The sequence below is a fragment of the Ischnura elegans genome, chromosome 5 (genome assembly GCF_921293095.1).
Source record: "Ischnura elegans chromosome 5, ioIscEleg1.1, whole genome shotgun sequence".
In the NCBI taxonomy this organism is placed as follows: domain Eukaryota; kingdom Metazoa; phylum Arthropoda; class Insecta; order Odonata; family Coenagrionidae; genus Ischnura; species Ischnura elegans.
This window is the reverse complement of record NC_060250.1, coordinates 130,213,730-130,223,679: the sequence shown is the minus strand read 5'-3', so window position 1 is coordinate 130,223,679 and position 9,950 is coordinate 130,213,730. Positions and strand designations below refer to the sequence as shown.

Below are 9,950 nucleotides of genomic sequence, written 5' to 3'. Positions count from 1 at the left end.
ATTCCCCTCTTCTATAAGCACATACGCTGTTCCAGGCATTCATTTACCTGTCTTCTCTTACCTTGTGCTCGAATTACTTTCCGCAAAGTATTTAATGTTCACAATTAAACTCATTTACTTTTATTTTGTTTAAGTACTTAGTCAACTTCACCAGTCCATCTTAAATGCACATTTCAATTAAATGCAACAACCATGGAAGAAAATCCCTCAACAGAAAGTGAAAAGGAAATATCCTGCTGAATATGAGGAAAATTTTTAGCATGCTAAAAATATATTTTTGCTTAGACAATGGCAAGATTCGACCAAACGCATTGATTAACGGCATGGTCAAAAAATCTATCGCACCTCTTCATTGAATTGAGAATATTTTGATATTTAGCCAGAAAATGAAGGTAATGTCGATTCGATTGAAAGTTGGAAAATTGAACTCTACGACTTTGAATTGGCCACTAATATGTAATGAGTTTTTTTTATTATCACGCGCGATAGTGTTTAAAATATAACGAGACCTTATCTTTCCTTTTTAAGATCCATCGCCTTCCATCCGAAATATTCGCGATGAAAAATAGACGACGTTAACCCTTTCACTGGGAAGAACAAGTAAATTTAAACAACAACTCATATTACATCACCATTTCAGGAAAAGGGGGCAAAACTTTAGCGTTATCACAATTTTAAATCGTGAGGGAATGGCTAAATGTTGAAGATTTTTATGTAATATGCCGTAACTAACACTTCCTTTCATCTGAAAAATTCCTTTAATAAATTGCTGCCAGGGCTGAATGAACGATCACATTCAATGAAGCGGCCTTATATTCTCCCAAAGAAATGGCGATTTTTTTTATATCCACAGAAAAACGTACCTGAATATCTAATTTTTGATGAAATAACTGTTAACACCATGTTAATGTATGTGTACTTACTCGGGGCGTTCACTATCACACCGAAAAATAAAATGGGAGGCTAGCCTAATCTAAACCCAAGCAACTTCGAAAAGTGGTCATTTTCAGGAAGTAGTAAGGCACCGTCTCAGGCGTTAATTTGTGGAACTGCTTCATCATAGAATAAAATAAAATTACTTTGTTCTATTCCACACACTATTTTAAATAGTACGACCCGGGTTTCTGCATCTCATGCTATCACCAAAAAACAGCTTTACCCGTCATCAGTGTTCCTTCCCACCCCTTCCCCCCCCCCTCCACCCACGGTTACCTATTTAACTGCAAGCCACCCACCGAATTGTACCTGATGATAGCATGAGATGCTGAAACCCGGGACGTGCCATTTGAAATAAAGTGTGGAAAAGAACAAAGTAATTTTATTCTATGAAGTAGAAAGGGTTGTTGAGTGGCTAGTGGAAGTGGGGAGTGTTTGAGTCGGCCTTCCACCCTCATAAATCCTTGATGGTCCGGGAAATGGGTTGTTTATTAATTTTGGCCGAGGTTTTACCACCTTTTCGAATTGCCAATCGTAGACAGAGGTAGGGTTGAGCCACCTTCACTACTTGAAAAAGGTCCACTCTGAACCTTCTGTGAGACCGAGGGACACTCTGCGATTGGTTTAATTGGCATCAATGAATTTTTAAATGCATTTCATCAATCGTACCAACCGTACCAGTTTAAGAAGAAAATTGTTGCATCCATTCAATTGGATGTTCCCCCTCCTACATGAAACCAGTTGTTGGTTGCAGCTGCCTGATTTCTAGGATGGAGGAGGCTTGCAAACGGAAATGTTCTGAGGGCCAGGGGTCAATAGAAAGTGTGATAAAAGAGGATCAAAACTAAGTGCGGTGGGGGGCAAGCCATGGTTGTTCAAGTCGTAGTAAAGATTAAAGCATGGAAAAGGTGAATTAAATCAACATTTTAAGGAAACTGTAACTACCAAAAGTGTATAATGATACCAATCCCAAAGAAAACATCAGCCAACAGATGTGAACAATACCGCACATTGAGCCTTGTCACACATGCCTCTAAAATACTGTATATCATTGTACTAAGCCGGATTGAAGATAAGGTTGAAACTCTCCTCAGCGAAGACCAATTTGGATTTAGAAAAGGACGAGGAACCAGAGATGCAGTACTTGCCATTAGAATCATACTAGAAAAAAGATTGAGTAAAGAAAAGAACACCTACATAGCTTTTGTTGATCTTGAAAAAGCTTTTGATAGTGTTGATTGGAAGCAGCTCTTTACCATAATGAAAGGAGCAAAGATAAATTACAAAGATAGAAGAATTATCTGGGGTCTCTATAGAGAAGAAATTGCAGTGCTGAGATTTGGACAATATGAACAGCAGGCCAAAATTAGAAAAGGAGTGAGACAGGGATGTTCATTGTCACCTGCGCTATTTAACTTATACCTACAAAGAGCACTGGACGAGGCAGAGAGCAACTTACCGGAAGCAGGAATAGGGTAGTTTCCTTCATCAAAGAAAACGATAGGCATTGATTGCGATTCGTTACCCACCATTAGTGTATTCATAATACACAAATTATTTGGTTTTAGAAATACCGGTTTAGACGAATGGCAAGGGTCAAATTTTATCCTCATTTGAAAAAGGCCAGATTGGCGCCCATGCGATTCCACTCCGCGTGACGTCACAGGGACCTAGTTTCTACACGAGAGGATAGGAGTTATACATCGTCTGAGGTTACCAATGCATGCATGAGGCACGGAGCTCAGGGAAACATGTCTTAATAATCACCTATTAAAACTGGCTAAGGTCGGAAAGTTTTCTTCGTTTGATAAGGTATTAATAAACCTTTTTAAGCCAAGCGCTACCATTTAGCAAGGTACTCAGCTATCCGCTAGCATCCTGCGTCCTATCAGCGCTCAGAGCCTCGATCAAGGTCACTTCACAAGGAGAGAGGGGGAACCAGAAATGCGTCGCACGGACTTTCCTACTTACGCGTCGCGTTTTTGCGCGCTTGAAATTTTTCACTTTTCATTTAATCGCGAAAAATAGATATCGTCATTTAAAAATCTAAAAGCGCGAAATACGTACTCCAGGAGTAATAATCTTTCGATTTAGGCAATAAAAAAATAATAGGAAACCACCCTATTAAGGTCCATGGGCAGAGAATATACGAGCTATGTTTTGTATAAGCTATGTTTTGCGGACGACTTAGCAGTCTTGGCAGAAAGTGAAGACCAACTACAAGAAGTGCTTAGGGAGATGGAAGTCACGCTGGCTAGATACAATCTAAAGTTAAGCAGGACCAAAACCAAGACACTCGTTGTAAGCAAAACAGGAATACCAGCACATATAACTTTGGGTAATACACAGCTGAACAATGTAGAAGAATTCACGTATTTAGGAAGCAAGATCACCACGGATGCCAGAAGCAAAAGGGAAATAAGCAGTAGAATACAACAGGCAAAAATAGCTTTCAACAAGAAGAGAAAGATATACGTTTCAAAAAACATGAGTATCAAGATTAGGATGAATCTACTCAAAACTTTTGTATGGAGTATAATGCTTTATGGTAGTGAAACTTGGACGATAGGAGCAGCAGAGAAAAAAAGAATTGATGCTTTTGAACTATGGTGCTACCGTAGAATGTTAAAAGTTTCATGGGTAACGAATGAGGAGATACTGGAAAGACTGGGAGTGAAAGCAGACCTGTGGAGTATTCTAACTGCAAGGAGAAGTAAATGGGTTGGACATTTACTGAGACAAAATAATGGATTGGTAAAAACAGTTTTAGAGGGCACTGTGGAGAGGAAGAACGGCAGAGGAAGGCCGAGGTTGAGCTATATTACCCAAGTAATGAAGTACATGGGCTGCAACAGCTACCTAGAGCTGAAGAGGCTGGCGGAGGACAGACAGAGATGGAGAGACTACTCAAACCAACCCAAGGGTTGATTACTTAGAAGAAGAAGAAGTAACAGCTCTTTATTAGTTTTTAAAATTATTCGCTTGAAAAAATATTATTTTCCTTAAACACATGAACAATTTTTGTTTCTATGGGAGGGTAGCTGCCCCCTTCTTCCCCTCGCTGGGTACACCCATGTGATAAATGATGGCCCTGAGCGATATAATTCAGCTCGCAGTAGTTGCTGTGAAAGAAGACTGTGAGAGGTACAATCAGCTGGGTTCTGATGAGAGTCAATACGACGCCATTGGAAGATAATTATTTATCGTCGTCACCCGATTGGCTACGGATATTGTAAGTGGATGAGGATGAGTAGCGAGCCATGAAAGAACAATGACTGAGTCTGTAAAGGCAAACGTGTGGTAAATGAAAAGCCTATCTTTCAAAGTAAGAGAATACGATTTAAGAGACGTGACAGCAAAAGCGCCGCTAATAATTCCAATTATGGCATGGTAATTGTCTTGAGGGGAGCTACCTTTTTCCTAGCGGCCAAAACCTTGGGTCCCTCTCATCTGAAACAGCGCAGGTAAACTACAGCACCATATCCTAGCTCATACGCGTCACGAAATCCTACTAATTGGTACTCCGGAAAAGTTAGGAACTGCGACGATCTGGGGAATGTGAATCTGCGAGAGAAAAGGAGTTTGGGAGTGCTCATGGCGTCATGTTGACTCTCGTCAGAGCCCGGCAGGCTGTGCTTCTCCCATTTAACACTAGGAGGACGGCAATTTCGCTCAACCTTGGTGGCCGGAGGGGTCAAATTTGACCCCCTTATTTTTTTCTGACTCATCCATTTATTTCATGGGATTTATGCTATGCTATTCATTAGGGATTACATAATACTTGTAAATAACGACTTTATTCTCCAATCAGATGTATTATTATAACATTTTCTCTTTTTTAAACTATTCTTGTGAGAACCTATTTCTCATGAATGCCAGCAGGTCCTCATTTTAATTTTTTTTTCAGTTATTTGTCAAGACTATTAACCGCTTTTTAGACTACAAGTACAGAAAAACATATTTTATATTGGTTAACTGAGTATTATTTCAAATGACAATAAAAATCATACTTTTTTACAATTTTTTTATTTTTATAAGCCATGATTACATTCAAGGGGAACCATACATCACGGAACTAAATTCAGCTGCTGTGCATCCTTAGAAGAGAATCAATTACTTTGACAGCCCACACATGTAACAACCTTTCGCTCTAAAAAAAATACATTTGTTGCACACATGTTTCCTACAAGTTTTACAAATTAGGAATCCCTTAGCATCCTTTTTACATTTCAAACGCACTTGACATTTCTTGCGCTTGCTTCACACAGATTATCATCGTCCTCAATCTGCGATGGCCCCTGACGTGCGAGGGTGTTAGCAGCTGTTAGCTCCTCTACGAGAGTAAGAAGGAACTTACGGCGAGAGATCTTACAATTGTTTACCTCTCTAAAGAGAATCCAAGCATTTATCCCAGCGAAATCCAGAATGTTGCTAAAAGTGTGAAGAGGCCAACGTCGAGCTGCAGGCTTTACTGAATAAAGCCTCGCCATTTGGTCTACTATATCTACGCCGTATTTGTTTTCATTATAAAATAAAACTGTCTCTGGTTTATGTTTAGAACCTAAATTAACGGTCACATTTGGGTGCATAGTACTTACTATAAGAACATTTTTATTTTTCTTGCCTTGATATACGGTGAGTGTGACATTATCCTTTTTCAGAACTCTAGTTTCGTGCAGCTGCATGCGACAGGTTTTGATTTCAGAAGGGATCTCCCTTCGAGATCTGTTGATAGTTCCAACTACACTAGTGTTCTTACTCCTCAGAGTCTCTGCGAGGTAAAGAGAAGTAAAGAAACTATCACAAGTTATATTCCTTCCTTTTCCTAAGTAGGGGGAAATCAACTGTAGCACCACGTGATCTCCGAGACGCATATCATTTGGCCTGGAATCATCTTTTCCTAGATAGGGAAAAGCATTTATGATATACTTTTTATCCTTATCCACAGCTAGCCAAAATTTTTGCCCGTACTTATCCGGCTTACTTGAAATAAATTGCAAAAATGGACAACGGGCTTTTGTGGGGAAAAGTTGTTCATCTATTGTTACGTAGGGCCCTGGAATGTAGCATGCCTGACTATTTTCAATGAAATTGCTCCACACCTCGGATATAAGCGCAAATTTGTCTGTAGCCAGTCTACTTGGCCTTGTTGATTTTATGTCAAATCTAAGAAAACGCAAAATTTCTTGAAAACGGTCTCTAGACATTGCGGCTTTGCATAAGGGCAAACCCCACTTCACTGACCATAATGATTTTATGGGAAGAGATTTGGCCCCGAGGACTCCTCTCAAATAGAAAATTCCTAAAAAAGCATCTAGCTCCTCTAATGTCACAGACCAATTTTGATCTCCAAGCTTCATTCGAGCTTCTGTTTCGGTACAATTTTTTATTATCCTGAGAATTTTTTCGTCTATAATCAGCCTCCAGGCGCTCGAGCAAGTTTCATTTATAAAGCGCTTGGCATGCGCTGTGGGTCCTGCCCTATCCACGAACACATTTTGTCTCGCAAGCCTCCCAGGAAGACCTTCATTTGGGGGCACTACTCTCCACTCACTACCATCTGCGGCATATAGAATAGTACCTATGCCATTTTCTCCCTCCGATTCTTTACCTCTTGGGAGACACATTTGCGAATCCGTGGTATCTAAAGCTGTCGTCATGACATAACCTCCACGACTCCCACGACTTTTTAGATGTCCTCGTAGGCTCGTTGCTCTCCGAACAGCTCCGATCCCTCGGCGGCCCCTACTTCCTCGAACCGCACGGCCCCTGCTTCCTTCTAAAAGCTTCCTTTTCTCTGAAAAATAATTTCAAGGAAAGAAATAAATATCTACCAGTACTATTTTTAGTACATCACATTCTCATGTTATTTCAAATTACTTACCATGCTCAATAGTATTTTTCCTTAGATCTTGCTGAGGGGGTGCACTGCTGTCTTCCAACCTTGTATCGGGGACATCTGAATCCGATTCGGAAGATGGGATGGAATGGTTTGTCAGCAAAAAAGGTTCTTCGTCGCTACTCGAATCACTATCTTCCCCTAAACCACAATCAGAACCCGATTCATTTCCACTTATGTCCTGTAAGGCTGCGAGAAGCTCCTCGTGGGATAATCCTTTCCGAGCCATAGCTAAGAACACGGACAACGAGTGAAGTTCGCTGTCGACAAGTCCACCTTCCAACAGTGCTCGTCTTCGACTGGCTTTTGAAACAAACACTGAATGGTAGGTAGTAGAAATATGAGAACAAATGATGTGAGAAAATGTAATCACCATCACCACGCAGAGACAAAGTTTCAAATCGACGCTCACTAAGCATCAAAAAACTTCGCCAGTCAACACTCCGCCTGCCAAGTAAAAAACTATCAGATTTCAAAATCAACGACGCGGACTTGTGAATGAGTAAGCTTCAAATTGAAGGAATAGACACATTGAAAGTATGAACACACTCAACGAATATCAAGTTTCAATTCAAACACCACGGTGACTGATATTTCAAGTAAACATCAGAGAGGAAATGCAAAACAAGCATGTTGATGTGGCTAAGGAGTAAAATATGGACTTTTACGACTTAGAAGGTATAGAGAGATGAGATCGTGTTTCATTAGAGTATTTTCAAACAGTTCAAAAACACATTTATAGTATAATAGCTATGATGCAAAGAAATGGGAACGTTGAAAACTCTATCACAGGGAGGGGGTCAAATTTGACCCCTCCGGGCTCGAAGGTAAAAGTTAAATTTCCAAATTAACCGTTCAACCGTTTTTTATGAAATTCACCGTGTTCACGTCTTGTCATAAAAGATGAAAAGTCACAAAAATTCAATTCAATCAGAAAAAAATTAAGAAATCGTCAGCAATTTAAAAACGCCGAGGGGTCAAATTTGACCCCTTCGGCCTTCTAGTGTTAAGGAGATATTATTTTCGAAGAGGGTCATAACACCCTAATATTAAGGACCGGAGAGATTGCGTTAAGCATTTAGTTTAAAAAAACGCGATATAAAGCCCCAATTGTATCGAAGATCCTCGCAGTGTCAGATAGAAAAATTCTTTTGGACGAGATGTCAAAATATAAATGAACATAACAGGAAAAAATGTAAGATTTAGGAGACCAAAACATATTCAAGACCTTCGAGGAAGAAACTTCGTCCCCATCGAAATACGATGCAGCCCGACGTTCTAGCCAGCCCATTTTCCTTAAGGTGGGTGAACCGTCAGAATTTAACAATTGAATGAGCTGAATGTGTTAAGCCAAGGCGTCTAATATGGAATCGGCTCCAGTGGCAATGTCATCGACATGCATGACATGTCATCGACACAATGACATCTCTTAGATGACAACGGGAAAGAACTTCCTTCGTCATAGGCTGGTTGATGGAGAACGCGAATAGCAAAAAATGGAGAAGAAATCACTCCATATGTGACTGTATTCAGTTCAAATTCCTTATTGGAATCACTGGAATTTTCTCGCCACATGATTTGTTGAAACCTGCGATTTATTTGAATATGACGATCCATCTTTAGGATATCCGCTGTATATGCGATTGAGTGAAATCTAAATGTAATAAGATATCTCAATGGAGTTTAGAGCCCGCAAGGAGCACAAAACTTAATGATCATATACCCGATTGATATACCCAAGGAAGAACGCTCAGAGGCGTTGAACACAACCGTTAATTACGAAGCTATTGGCATTGGTTGATAGTTTCAGGCGTGACTCGGTGAAATTGCTTCGTGTTAAATAAAAAACTTAGTAAAAATCACATCTGATTTTAATAACTACGAGTTTCGTCACTGTTCAACATCGTCAGGATATCCTGTATTTGATCCTGACTTTGCTATTGGCGTGGATTTAATCACAGAAAGATCTACATACTACCTCTCAAGCCGCCTAAAAGGCGTGTGGCAGGGGTGTTAGGACAGCAGCCGTTTGCTTATAAAAAAGGAATGCTCAAACGAAATAACGACTGTCGTTTATTAAAGTCCTTTATGATCAGGAGGAAAAAGGAATTCGCTTATCTATCCGTTCGCCTAAATATTTCTCTTAATTTATCGCTTCTGTCAGACCTGGAAATATAAGTAGTGTGACTCTAATAGTATGTTCTCCGTGTCGCTCCTAAAGATATCCATTCTCAATTGTTCAAGCAATCTAAGCCTAGCGCGCAGCTCCAGCGGTTCCCAGCTTAATTCGCTTAACATCCGGGTAACGCTGCCTGTACGCCCGTAGCAGTTATTGAAGAACCGCGCAGCCTTCCTTTGTATTTTATTCAGTTCGCGGATTAAGTCTTTCTGCACCGGATCCCATACGCTCGCTGCATATTCAAGATGCGGTCGGACGAGTGCGAAATAGCAACTTTCTTTTACTTTCCCATCCGAAAAGCTTCCCACAATACGCTAAACGAATCCTAATTTCTTAAGGGCTATGCCGCAAATATTACTTGTACGTGTTCCCCACGTGAGGTTCGAGGTAATCGTAACTCCCAGGTACTTCACTCCGTCTGTTTCCTTTATCTTAATACCATCCAGAGCATAAACATGGTTAAAGTTGGACGTTTACTTTTTTATGAGTGTTACGAGTTAAAAAATCATAATATGATGATGACAATGATGGAGAATATAGTAAGGCAAGACGTGATATCGGCTGGGGAAATGTGCGAAAGGCATTCGTATTCAGAAAAAACGGCTATATTCATCTTTTGAATGAGGCTTCCGTCCAGGTTTGTCTACATACTCAATCACCTTCCCTGCACTTGTGCGCATGAGTCAACTAAAAGAGGATGAAGTTTCTGAAAGCAGTGAAGAACACGGTGTACATGCCCGCAACATCCCTGCTATAGGTTTGCAAGAAGAATCCTACACACTCATGATCCTCGGGACTTTCACTAGGTTCACTTAACGTTTCTTCTAATGCCCAAAAATGCTTAATTTGATTCGCAAGAGGCATTTCCTCACAGGTAGTACATGATATTTGGAGGGACGAAATTGAGGATATCGCTAATACGCTATCCATTGAAAC

The 9,950-nt window shown here is 40.3% G+C and overlaps 1 protein-coding gene across 1 annotated transcript; it reads right to left on the bottom strand.

Moving 5' to 3' along the window:
- Positions 1–5,165: 5,165 nt before the first annotated feature.
- On the bottom strand, positions 5,166–7,807 carry LOC124159782 (piggyBac transposable element-derived protein 3-like). Its single transcript, XM_046535700.1, has 2 exons — positions 6,821–7,807; positions 5,166–6,733 (listed from the first exon to the last, which is right to left on the bottom strand). Exons 1-2 carry the CDS (start codon positions 7,209–7,211, stop codon positions 5,166–5,168), a joined length of 1,959 nt encoding a protein of 652 aa, XP_046391656.1. The 5' UTR covers positions 7,212–7,807.
- Between the last annotated feature and the right edge of the window lie 2,143 nt (positions 7,808–9,950).

Bases quoted from the DNA above. Each gene is read 5' to 3' on its own strand.
- LOC124159782 (XM_046535700.1), bottom strand. From the start codon at position 7,211: ATGGTGATTACATTTTCTCACATCATTTGTTCTCATATTTCTACTACC. The intron at 6,734-6,820 runs GTAAGTAATTTG...ATTATTTTTCAG, and splicing joins GAAAAATACTATTGAGCATG to AGAAAAGGAAGCTTTTAGAA.